This window comes from Geospiza fortis, unplaced genomic scaffold (assembly GCF_000277835.1).
Source record: "Geospiza fortis unplaced genomic scaffold, GeoFor_1.0 scaffold346, whole genome shotgun sequence".
In the NCBI taxonomy this organism is placed as follows: Eukaryota; Metazoa; Chordata; class Aves; order Passeriformes; family Thraupidae; genus Geospiza; species Geospiza fortis.
The window spans coordinates 3,827,768-3,840,723 of record NW_005054361.1 but is presented as its reverse complement, the minus strand read 5'-3'; the positions used below and the strand labels follow the sequence as shown (position 1 = coordinate 3,840,723).

General features: G+C 45.1%; 1 protein-coding gene across 1 annotated transcript in view; it reads left to right on the top strand.

Moving 5' to 3' along the window:
• The window catches only part of SH3BP5 (SH3 domain binding protein 5), a 51,224-nt gene that overhangs the window by 33,609 nt on the left and 4,659 nt on the right, over positions 1-12,956 (top strand). The window contains exons 5-7 of the mRNA XM_005423983.2: positions 5,893-6,023; positions 9,891-9,933; positions 11,822-12,041. Of these exons, the coding sequence (XP_005424040.2) occupies positions 5,893-6,023; positions 9,891-9,933; positions 11,822-12,041 (394 nt within the window). The remainder of the gene's footprint in view (positions 1-5,892; positions 6,024-9,890; positions 9,934-11,821; positions 12,042-12,956) is intronic.

The window sequence follows — 12,956 nt, the reverse complement described above, 5'->3', positions numbered from 1 at the left end:
CATTAGAAATCACTCATGGAGAAAAACTGCTTCTGTGGGTGAAGGCTGAGGGTTAAGAAATAGACATCTTCTACTGGCACATATAAAATTGCTCTTGGAGAAAGCTTTTGCACTCTGGTTATTTGGATTTTCTAGCTTTTTTTGCATGCATTTATAGATGACAGTTGTAGTGGGCAGAGAATAATCTTGCACCAGGCCTTTTACAGCAAGGACTGAAGTGCAGAAAAGCACCTCTGAGCTAAATGTTAGAAGTGGGCTACTGAATCATTTGTTTCTCTTCTGATAGAAATGTTAGGCCAGAGTCAAGTGTTTTTATTTGCTGTTCTTAGGCAGAGGGAGCAGGCTTCACTGAATGAATCTGAAACTTGGAACCAAACCTGAGCCCTGTAGCAGCTTGGTAGCTGACAAACACTGTAAACAAAGCATAAAGAAAAAGGATAAGCGAGAGAACAAACGAGAAACGGATTTTTTACACAGCTATGTGTGAAAATGCTGCCAGGTTACTTTTGCACTTGACCTGATGGATATGGACAAAGACTTGGGTTCCAGGGTACCAAACAGGAAATGCTGTTTCCAGACCCTCACTGGGAGGAAATAGAGATAAGGGTTGTATGTTGTAATTGCTTTTTGATATCTTGATAGTCTGAAAAGCTATTAACACTATTTTTGATGTGATGAGCTATTGGGCTTCTGCAAACAAGACTTTCGTAGCCACTGATCTAGAAAATCATACAATTCAACTGATGCAAAATGGGACAGTTACTGAAATTTTGTTTTTCCTGGGTGAGCTGGGAGCATAATGTGTGGAAAATCTTTCTATTAATGGAACAGGCATATCCAACATGAACATGTACATGGAGTATAGGCTGTCACTCAGAAATGTCTTTGCACCTCACAGTTTGAGCTATGTTTCCAAAGGAGGCTGGGAGCATAAATAGGAGCTGGATTCCTGCCTACCTGCCTGTGAAGATGCAACTAATTCCTGTAAGCGTCTGTGCTTGAGCTAAGTGTTCACCACAGAGAAGCACTGGACTGTGGTGCAATCCTGCAAGTCAGGCAACTGCTTTGCTCACTTCTGCACTTAACTTGATGTGTATTTTGGGGTAAAGTCCTGGGGTTTTTTCCTAAATGTCCATTTTTCCAGAGATCTGAGAAGTGTAATGACACTTAGATTGGAATTTAGCTCATGGTGTCATGTCTGGAACCTGGCTGTGTATCACCATTACTTGCCAAATTTCCATTATGATGAAAGGCGATCTGATCAGTAAGTGGTGTCTGGAGAGCAATTTGTGTGCCCAGAGGGGCAAGTTCATTAAAAGATAAATTCTCTGTTGATTATAATGGAAATGTAGACAGGCATGATGAGCTCTTAAGCTGCCTTGCTTGGGAGGAAGAGTACTGTTCAGTCTTAGCCGTTGGCTTACCAGGATTTTGGTAACTACAGTGTCTCTTTAAAATTTGGAGATGATGTTTTTGCTAGTGGGTACCAGCCTGTTTGTACCTTGAGTTGTAATGCTGCAGTTTGGGGTGCAGAGAGCAGGGCTATGGAAGATACAGGACCAAAGGATATTGAATTTTGGAGGGATGGAGGAAAAAGATCTTCAATTTGTGCTCCTATTGAGAAGAATTCATAAGGATGTACAAAAGGAAAGTATTGACAGATGTATTACATCTAGTTTGACACAAGCTGGAGCAGAAAGGAAGACGCTTCATGAATTTCAAGAGAAATTGCTAATTTCTAATTGCTGATGCAATCTGCAGTCTTAAAAAGGTTCTGCTTTTACAGTCTTTCCTGAGATATGTTGAGTTCATAAATTCTGGCAGGGAGAAGAAATGTTTTGGCTCTTGATCATGAGACATTTTAAAAAGGAGAGGATGAGGGGAGAGTAAAGAGGGAGGAGGCATGCTCCCTCTTGGATTAATTTGGCTTGTGAAGCTCCCTTTGATATTACACAGTGAAGTACCATCTGTCAGTGTAAAATGTGTGGGTGCTTTCGTGATGTAGAGAGGAGAGAGACTTCCTGCAGCTAGAAAAACTTAGAGGAAAAAAGGAGAGAAGAAGAGTCTGTGAAAGAAACAACAAACCACATCTTTCCTTGTCGTGATCTCTGTCACTTTATCCTGGAAATGCAGTGATTTTTTGTGATCTCTCGTATTGTTGATTCTCTCCTCCTGGTTTACTGATACTTCATTGTCTCTTTCCTCTCTTATTTTTAATTCTTCCCCTAGAAGAACAATCAATTTAATGTTTTGTGAAAGAAACAGTCCTTCAGAGTCAATCTCTTGCTTAGATGGTCAGCTTTGCTCAGCTCCACTGATAAAATTGTTCTTTTGCATCTGCTATTATTACTGAAATTTTGCCTGGAGTCCATTTTTACCCCGGATTATGGAAACATTTTGGAACAAAGCTACTTGTACAGACTTATTGATGGTAAATATATACTCTACACTGACCCTCCTTTTCCAGACAACTGGGTAGGAAATAGAGAGTAGGGGAGGAAAGAAGAGGAATTGATCAATCCCTGTGTTGGGCGGTTTTGCCTGCTTTGTTTCCCATTACTTGTATCTTATAGCCTGTGCTGCCTGGGAGAGTGAGTTCTGCCTGGGGTAGGTGATCCAGTAGTTAGGGTCAGGCAAGGGCTACAGGAATGTCGGGTGTGTGGGTATCCTGGAAGTTTGTCTATCCTGGTGTTTTTGTCCAAGACTATATCCCCTGCTCACCCCAAGGGTGAGCTGAAAGGCAGGTACAATATCAGGAGGTGACATGTGTCTTGAGCAGCCTTTGTTTGAAGGGGTGTCATCCTCACTTCTTTTTCTGCCTTTTTCTAAGTGATGCTGCTGCTTCTGTGATGGCTTAGGAGCATCTACAAGGCAAGGTGGGTGGTAGAAGAACTTGGGTTAGACAAACCAGCTTATTTGGCAACTGTGACCACAAGCTTGTTTACAAGGCCATATGATGCTGCAATTTTTTCACCAAATGTATTATTAGCTCTAATAAAAAGTACTTCTTTCCTACACAAGCCTATCTGTCTTTTTCTAAGCCTTCTTAAGGAGGTGAGGAGTTTGGCTGGCTGGTCTTACATTGAACTTCCCAGCTGCAGAGGTGGCAGCATCATTTGTAGTTTGTTTCTGTCTGCGAGTCCTGATGGACAGCTTGTCCATTTAAAGGCTGTTTGGAAGGGGGGATGATCTCTCTTGTTTCTTCTTGTTTGAATGAAGTGCTTAAATGCATTTTGGCAGGTGATGGATCTCTGCAGAGGTACCTTGCAATCCCCCAGGTAATATCCTCAGCCTCAGGCATGCACCTGGAGCTGCTGTCCCAGGAAAAGGGGACAGGTAGTCTCTGCAGACTTGGTGCATAATGTGAGTATGAGGAGAGAATTCCCGCAGGAAAACAAGGCCGTGGGTGGGGCAGGGAGAGAGATTTACTTACATCACTGATTTCTCAAAAGCATGAAGTATACAGCCTTTTTTTTCCCCTTTCTTTCTGGACAAGGTAATGAACATGGGTATATATGGCTGGTATCAAATTCCACGTTTTGTCAGATATTTTGAGGCGTTTGCAATGTGTCATCCTCAAATCCCAGTTCTGCAGGGTTCAGCATTTCTGTGATGTTTGATACGAGACATTTGAAAAATCAGCACAGTACTGGACACTTAACCTGCTTTATGACCCTGGTGTTGGTCATACTTATCATGTGATTTTTCCCAGATATCAAAGTTTATGCTAATTTTGCCCCAAGAATGGATGTGAGGGACTGACATGTAACTGAGCATTGGCAAATTCCAGTTGCTCCATTATTTTGTAGCTTGTGGCGTTTTTAAATTGCAGTTTCCTTGCCACACTAGAAAGAAGATGAACCATCTTCTGTGCAGTCTTTGGAGACTGCAGTTTGGTTTAAGAGATTTCCACATTAAAACCAGCCTTGTCTGACATGTTTCACTAAGGCAAGTCTTTGCACCAACTGACTTTAAAACAGTTGTTTGAGATAAGAGGCTGCAGTTTATTTTTCAGGATGCAGGAGAGAATATGTTATGAGCCTGATAGATTATTTTTTCCCCTTTCTTTGAAAATGAATGCCTTATATATATGAGAAAGTTGAAGGGTGTTGGGGTTGAGTATATTATTTTGTACCTGATGAGAAGATCCTTTGAAAACCTTTATTTCTCATAGTTTAAAGTTCTAGCAATTCTTTAATAATGAGTGGTGTGTGCAGATGAGCAAAAAGTGTGGCAGCAAGAACTCCAAGTTGATGCTGATTGCTTTGGCAGTTTCACTCTTTCATTTAGGCATCAGAAAGGACAATATGACAGTTTTCCTGAGAGGAACAGTGATCCCAGTGAGTCGGAGTTGCCCATCTCTTTTCCTTGTTCAGTTCAGCCTGAGGGCTGGGAGGACTAGCACACCTTTAAAAAAAAAAAAATTAAAGCTTTGTGGGTGAGGTTATTTAAAATCAAGATATTTTGAATATTCTCTCTGCATATGTGAGCTCAGATGTAGTCTGGTGGTGGGAGCCAGGAGGAGCAAATTTATGTGAAGTTGTGGAGTAGTTGGAATCACAGCTGAGGCATTTCAGAATCCAGTACTGGAGGGAATCAAGTCCTGCCATTTTTTTGTGTGAATACCTTTATAGCTGCAAAGCAGGAAGCTTAAAAAAAACACCTGCTTTCCCTTCATTGACAGACCAACAGAGAGGTGTCACCACTTTTCCGACTTCAAAAAAATGGGTCACCTCCCTGCCTGGATCTTGATAGCTAGTGCACCAAATAAAACACATTTTCTGTGTTTTAGATGTAATTTCAGTATTGTCTGTAAGCAGTCAAGACTGCTTACAGTACACCTCTGACATCTCAAATTTGAACAATAAAAGTACCGTGGATAAAATTACAGGCAAAGCGTGGCTGTGGGATACCAGCAGTGCAGCTAACGGAGAGACATTTACTTTCCCTCTCCCAATGCTTGTGACAACCCATTCAGTGAAAAAAAAAATTTCCTAATAGCCAATCTAAACCTCTCCTGGAGCAGCTTGAAGTCTTTTTGTCTTCCCTGTAGCTTGTTACTGGGGGGGAAGAGGCCGATTCCCACCTGGCTACACCCTCCTTTCAGGAGGTTTTAGAGAGCAATAAGGTCTCCCTGAGCCTCCTTTTCTCCAGGCTGAACACCCCCAGCTCCCTCAGCTGCTCCTTATCAGACTTTGTGTTCTAGATTCTAGATATCTGGATACATGAGGACAGGGGGCTGGTCATCAGCATAACTCTCCTTGCCTGCCTGGTGGGAGTGTCAGCTCAGGGCATGAACCTTTGCATTTTCGGTGTTGAAACTGTGATTTCAGGCATGTCAGCTGTTCTTAAGGGAAGAGCCATCTTGGACACAGTTTTCTAGTGATTGGTTGTTCAGGCCAAACTGTGTTTGAGTCCTCCCTCTGCTGTGGTTAGTGTCCAGCCCTTTCCAGTGTGATAGGGCTGCAGCTGGGAGCTGAGCAACCAGCAAGCTCTCTGCTGGGAAAGTCAGGTTCCAGGGAGAGGAGCAGGAGGAAACAAACATGGCTGTTGAATGTGTCTGGGTGACTTCTGCTAGTGTTGCTCCGCTTGTGAATATCTTACTGGGTTAAAAAATGGATGTTCTCAAAAGCTGAGGGTCTTCTAAACTTCCTGTAAGAGAGATTGTGTGAAAAGCTGTAACACCTTTGTCATAATTTACACAGTATTTGAGGACCTGCTGCTCTTTTTGGGAAAGACTTTTAAGTAGGTTCACTGGAAGTAATTTTTTCTGTACCCTCACTTTCCTGACATGAGCTGATTGGAGAGATTGTGAAGTTGCTGTTAATTGAAATGATAAGAAGTGGATCACTGTGTCTTGGTGCTCAACCTGTTTTTTTCCCCCTCTTGAAGGTCATGGAGGCAGAACAGACCAAAACGAGAAGTGAGCTGGTTCACAAGGAGACTGCAGCCAAATACAATGCTGCCATGGGAAGGATGAAACAACTGGAGAAGAAGCTGAAAAGAGCCATCAATAAATCAAAGTATGTTTTATGTTTGGAGAGGAGTTTAGTGGTGAAAACTGTTTGGGGGAAATACCTGTTCCATGGGGTTTTTGGACTTGTGGAAGTGTATTGCTCTTTGGGTTCCTCTCTGTGTGTAGCAGCCTCACAGCACAACTGGTACTGGTATTTGTCCTTGTTCTTCTGAGTGCCTTTTGAAACACCTGACTCAATGGACTGGTGAACTGGGATAAGAAACCTTTCCTGAGCAGCATCTTGGTCTTGTTCTAGTGCACTGAACTCCTTGGTGGTGTGTGATTTGAGGAACAGGCCCATGGGATCCACGCAAGTGCTGTCTGCAGAGCTCTGTGGAGATGTTTCACAGCCTAGGATTGTTCACAGTTCTTATTTTTAGTTAGGAGAGCAACAAAGCAAGTGACAGAAAAGCTGAAAGGTGCGAGACTGCACGGGTGTAAGGTGCTGTACACGAGGCTTGTTTACTTCCTCCTGCTGCCATGGCAAAGCTGTGTGAGAGCTGTTCTTGGGGAAGGAAACACCCTTCAGAAGGCATAGCTAAGCAGCTTGTGTCATTAATAATTGTGTCTGCATTTACTGTACAGTTTGGCTCTGTTGCAGAGAAGTGAAACAGCTTTTTGCTCAGAACCTGTTTAAAGTTTTGGCCCTGTTTGCAACCAATTCTTAATCCTCTTTATATTTCACAGTCTTTTTTTTTTCTTAATATTTCCAGACTGTGGCTTGTCTAAACAATCTGCTTGCTGTATTTAGCTTTTAATCCCCTCCATCTAAAAATGACTTTTTGGTGAAATCGGTCAACTAAAAATCTATTTTGATTGGTGTTTGCTCAATTCAGGAAAGGATTAGCACTTCTCAAGCAAGATTCAAGAATGTTTGCTGAAACAGTGTAGTGGTGTGACTTCTTAGGGTGAGCTGCATGTTGTTTGTCTAGCACTGCACCGGGGCTGTGAAAACCATCATCAGATCCCCAAATGACAGATCCCTCTGGATAAGGGCAATAGCTGAGAACAGTTTTGGCTGCCAGGAGTTCCTTCCTTGCAATAAGATTTAAAATAAAGACCATGATTAAGTTGTCAGTGGGGTCCTACACAGCTTTTTATGATGGTGTGGAGCCTGGTTTCTCAGCTGCCTCTTGTGGGACGTGCCTCTGAGTTTTCATTTCTTTGCTGGAACTACCCTCAGAGGGGTGTCTTGTGTCATTCTCCTCGGCCCAAGCTGGTTTCCACTTCTGTGGAAGGATCCCAGTGTATTCTTTTGTCTCACAGCAGGGCTGATTGCAGCATAAGCCATCTAGGTAGGGTATTTCAGAGATCCTTTAATAAAGGGTGTACAGAAATGCCACTTCTAACCTAGTACTGATGTGAAAGATGCCTGGTGGCACAAACAGTCGTGGATGTCTTTGAAGTTATGCTACATAGGGATGTTGGAAAGGTCAGTTGTCTCCCAGCATTGCAATTTTCTCATAAAGGAAAATTGCAGCTGAGCTGAAAACATCACTGGTGTCAAGTGGCTACAGAAACTGCGAAATGAGGCTGCTGAATTTGCAGCTGTGTGTATTGTAGGCTGTAGCCGGCCTCTAGCTGCTCTTCAGGAAGGATTTAACACCAGCATCCTGCTCTGACCCCCTCCCTGCGAGGTGTGGCAGCACTGGCTGTAATTTAGGCCTTTCTGACCTTTTGTTCATCTTCTCTTTAAACTTATGGATAGACACACTGAATGAGTTGCTCTCTTTTGGGCAGAAAATGATTTGCGTTTGCTGCTTGCTTCAGTTGGGATTAAGATGCTTAAAGCATTACTGTTTTGAAAGCAAGACTGGGGCATCCTGGAGGAAAGTAATTTAGCTGATTTGCTGGGTGAAGTTGATGAGCAAAGGATTATTGGGTAGTTTTGTTTTGGTTTTGCTTTTAATTTAGATTTTGGGTGCTTACTTGGTTGTGATCTATGAATGTGCATATGGCTGCATGTTCTTAACAGTTACCAGATCTTCTGGCTCAGTGCCTCTGAGCTGTGGATAATGAACTTGCCTGTGTTAGCTGGTTTTTGGAAGTCACTTTCTGCTCTGGTGACTTGGGCAAAGTGGCTTTCACTCATCCTGTCACTGCCTTGAAAAGCACTTTGTCAGTGCAGTGCCCTGGGCTCAGCTGTAGGACACCAGAGAGCAGCTCTCTGCCCTGCTGAGTTACAGACCAGCCCCCAATGGCTACAGGGCCGTGGATGTGAGGGAATGAAGGGACCCTGGGACCCATTGGAGTGTCTCTGCCAGTGCCCTGGTTCCTGCTGGCTCCAGGTGCCCAGCTCTGTGTGTGCCATGAGTGAGCAGGAGTGTTTGTGAGCTCCTGCACACCAGGCTTGTGATCTCCTTGTGCTGCTGAGCTGCGGTTTCTCTCAGCTGTTGCAATGAGACATTCTGGCTCTGGTGTGCACAGGGATGTGTTTGTGGACACACACACATGCAGGTATGGATTGTTTTTTCACACCTTGCAAACACACTTGTGCTTGACACTGATAGAGAGGGGACTTTTCCCAAGGCTTGTGGAAGCTGGTGGGAGGTTAGGACTCGAGCCTGGTTGTTCCCTCCCAACTGACACCAGGGTAAGGAAGGTTGAGAATCAGGTCATTTGAAGTGAGTGGGTTTCACTGCTTTCTCTGTGCATGTTTCCCTGCAACACCATTCTGTCAGTATCTGTGTGCTACCATTGCTTTGGGGTAGGGCTGTACAAATCCTTTGTCTGTTGGTCCCAAATTCTCAACTGCAGTGTTTTACTTGGCCTGGCAGTGCATCTGTGTAGCCTTTGGCAGGGTGATGTCCCACTAAGGGAAGGCAGAGGTGCATTTTGGCTGGATTGGTGTCACTGGAAGCATTGAGACTTGGCTGTGTGCTCCTGGTGATGGTGGGAGGGTGCTTAAAAATATCAGAGCTGGAAATAACCTACTCTCATGGAAACACCACTCAGTTATTTTGTCTATGACTGTGTAGGGAATTCAACCCTTCAAAGAATATGGGATCAGAAAGCCACAGTTTCACACTCCTGAATTCTAGTGTATGGTCCAAAATGCAGTTGCACTAGAGCTTAGAGCTCAGAAGAGCCTTGCTGTCAGGGTAGAAACACAACAGTGGTAGTTCACATTTCTACTTTCATGTAAAGCCATATCTGATTGTTTGTCTCTCCCCTACTTTCCAGGAGAGCTTCTGAGAGGGGAGGAGGGTAGTGAGCCTTGCTAAATAACAGGGCTATTATTTTTTTCTCTGCTCAGAGTTGTATCAGAAGATATTGGCTTGTGGGCTTCAAAACTTTGAGGGTGGAAAGTGGTTTCTAGGCTTTGTACTGCACCTCTTGTACCCCTGTCCTCTTGCAACCTTATAAGCAAGTTTAGGGAAGTGCCTGGTGGGCCACTGTTGGGAGGTGCTGTGCCCTTATGTGTGGTGCTCTGACCTCCCTTCACACTCTCCCCTTTACTGAAAAACCCAAGAACTGCCCCTCCATTCCCCACACCTGAACTCAGAGAAGGTTCAGCTTCTGTAGGAATATACATGTGCCATGGGCTCAGAGAGGATGCCTATGCCTGCAGTAGGATGTTACATGTTAAATATCTTGCAGAATCTAGGCCTGGAGGAATTATGCTGTCAACTCCAAAAACTGGAATTTTGCAATTTGTATTTAGGTCAAAGGACCCATGAGGAATAGATGCATTAGGGAGTAAGAGAGAGACACTGAGAGCATGTGTAGGTGTTCCATCATCTGGATATGGTCTCCTGGGATTGCAGTGATACACAAAATAGCTGTGTTAATGCTACAAAGAGAGCAACTCCCACGCCAGTACATGGCATTCAGTCCCAGCGATTGTAAACAATTCTTCTTTGTTTTTCCACAGACCTTATTTTGAACTCAAGGCGAAGTACTATGTTCAGCTAGAGGTACGTATGTAATTCACATCCATCTGAAACTCTTTACTGCTTACAGTAAATACTGAAATTACATCTCAAGTGCTCTGACAACTATGTTGTGTTTCTATACAAAACCAATTCAAAACCTCTTGAGCAATTTGCTAAGCACAATTTAAAGATAAAAGACTAAGAGAGTCTTTGTTTCCTGGTGTGAAATAAGAGTGTTTGAACTCTGTCAGAACCAAAAGAGTACAGTTTGACTATCTTTCTTCTTGTAGTTTAATGTGTCTGGGATTTACTTGTTTGTTGTGGGTTTCATTTTTTCCCCCCCTATGTTTTATGCTTCAGACTGTTTAACTGTACTTGGGGTGCTCTTTTATGTTCACTGGCTGGATCAATTAACAGAATAAATAACCTGCTTGCAGTGCTCAAATACCATGCAGATGTGAATTTCTGATTTGGAGTTTGGCATAAGAGGGATTTGGGGTTTGGCTGGATAGGCTTCCAGGACTTTTTGGCATCTCTGCAGTGCATTGTGTGTGGTGCAGCAATGTCTGGCCAGTGCTTGGGCACAGCACATGCCCTGCAGGGCACAGTGGCCCTGGGCCAGGCATGGCAGTGCTGTGTGGGATGGTAATCCCTGCTGTTACAGCCAGTCTTGGAGCTGCTAGGGATGGGAGGGCAGGGCAGCCCTACAAGTTCAAACACAAGAGTCACTCTCTTTCTACTTGAGTGACTTTTGCTACATGTGGCCCCTAAAATGGGGGACTCTGGCTCCTCACAGTTGCAGGGTAGTGGCCAGTGCTGTTGTTGTGTGGGATGGGCACAGGGTTTGAGTGGAGCACGTTGCCTTGGACTGCTGGCCATGGCTGCAGGAAGGCTCCAATGGGGTGCTGGGTCACTTGGACCCTGGCTAGAAAAGGATTCCCATTCCTTGTCTGGGGTGCAGGGCATATCCCTCAAAGGTTTTGTGAGCCCTTTCCTGCCTGAGATTCAGCAGCATTTTGTAAGCCTCAGAGACTCTGGTGTGCACCTTTTTCCCTGCCAGGTTCCAGGCTTGGGTGCTCTTTCCTCCTCTGCCTTGCCTGCCTGCAGCTGCTGCTGCATCAAGCTGAGCCCTTGCCTGCCCTGGGCTGGCTGCCAGGCCAGTAATCCCTGCTGCCTAGAAGCATCTTTTGAGAAATTCCTTTATTTCCATGGGCAAAGGCACACTGTTTGTGGGCCTGTTGCTTCTCCATGGCAGCTGCTCAGTGCCCTCCTGAAGCAAGGTGATTGTGTAAACCCTATGAAAAAAGCACAGATGGTTTTTTTTGTGCATTAAAAGCAAGCACTGAGAGAACTACAGACACACAAGCAATGTTTCCCCTTTGGGAAATAGGATGCACAACACTTCTGCCCTTGCTGTAGGGTGGTGTTTGTGCCTGGGGACACAGGAACTGCTGTATTACAGCTGTCAGGGTTTGAGGTTTGCAGCTTTCTGCTCTGCAGGTTTAGTGAGCAAAGTTGGGTTTGATGCTCAGCAGAGAGTGAGGCTCAGCCCCCTCAGGGGTGGCCCCCAGTCCTGCTGTGCCCTGCAGACTGAGGGGTGGTTCTGGGATAAGCAGTGACATAGCTGAGAGCTGCATTCCTGTTGAGGAGAGATCCTGCATGCTCACATCTTAATGGGACCCCTGCTCTGTGCTTAGCCAGGGGCCATGGCCACACTCCAGAGGCAGTTCCAGCCCCTGGCTTCCATGGTTTGCTTTGCTGTTGTCTCCTTCACAAGTGGCAATGCTTGGGCCAGGGTGCTTCTGAGTTCTGAGCTCTCCCATCCCCTAGATACCAGCCCAGTTTGTGCTTGCCTGGACATGTAACAGGGAGCTGTGTGCTGTGCCTTGTTTGTAGTGAAGGTCCATCTAATCCCTGTCTCCCTTGTTAGGAACTGAAGAAAACAGTGGATGACCTGCAGGCCAAACTGGCCCTGGCAAAGGGGGAGTATAAGACTGCCTTGAAAAATCTGGAGATGATCTCAGATGAGATTCATGAGAGGAGAAGGTCCACTGCCATGGGGCCCCGAGGGTGTGGCGTGGGTGCCGAGGGGAGCAGCGCCTCTGTGGAAGACCTGGCAGCGAGTAAGCCGGAGCCAGACACCGTCTCCAGTGAGTACAGAGCACTCTCCTGCTTGGGAACATCCCATGGGCATTGTAAGAAATGCTGATGTTAGGGCTGCTCTGTGTATTCTGCAGTTTTGAAATGTGCTGGCTGCTGTGGGACTGTGGCTAAATTGTGATGCTTCTTGTTATTGCAGGAGTTGATTACAAATTCTTTAATAGGCAATTTTCAAGGGAAAGGGTAATGAGTTAAAGTGCATCAGCCATTCCCTTTACATCCCTGTAGTTTTTTGCACAGTGCTGTATGAAAGGAGCAAAATGAACACACTCCAAAGCTTGTGTCTAATTTTACATCAGTGTAAAATTACACCAGTGCTGCTGGCAGTGACTCTCTTGGGGAGGCTGCAGGCTGTGGCAGATCATTCAGGCAGTCTGGGAACAGACCTTCTGGATCAAGGGCTTGTCTTCCAGTGCTGGGCCTGTGGCACAGGGAGCTAAAGTTGTGGCTACAGTAGTAGAGAAAGGTGTGATGCTCGCAGGGAAGCATGTAAGGATAAGCTCCTTTGTGCTGCAGAGTCTTCTGCCAAGGTGTGATTTCAGCAGAGCATGTGTGCTGTGAGCAAGGGAAGTGAAGAAGCAGCAATATGCTGCTGCAGTGTGCTGAGAGGCTCTGTAGGAGAAATGTGGTACAGCAACAACCTCCAAGGAAGCTCCAAACAAGCAAGGTAACCTCTGCCCTCTGGTGACACGTGGGGACCTTGTCTTGCAAAGTCTGTTGTATGGTGAGTTTGCATTTGTCCTGGCTCTGGGTGAAAGTGGAGAGATGGACATTACACGTGGCCTACTTTTGCCTCCTTCCTGGACACTTTTTCCCTTTCTTGATGCAGAAAGTCTTTTTCTTGCTGCCCAGTCCCACAAATTCCAGTTTAATTTGTATTTCAGCTTCATTTCTACAGGGAAAAC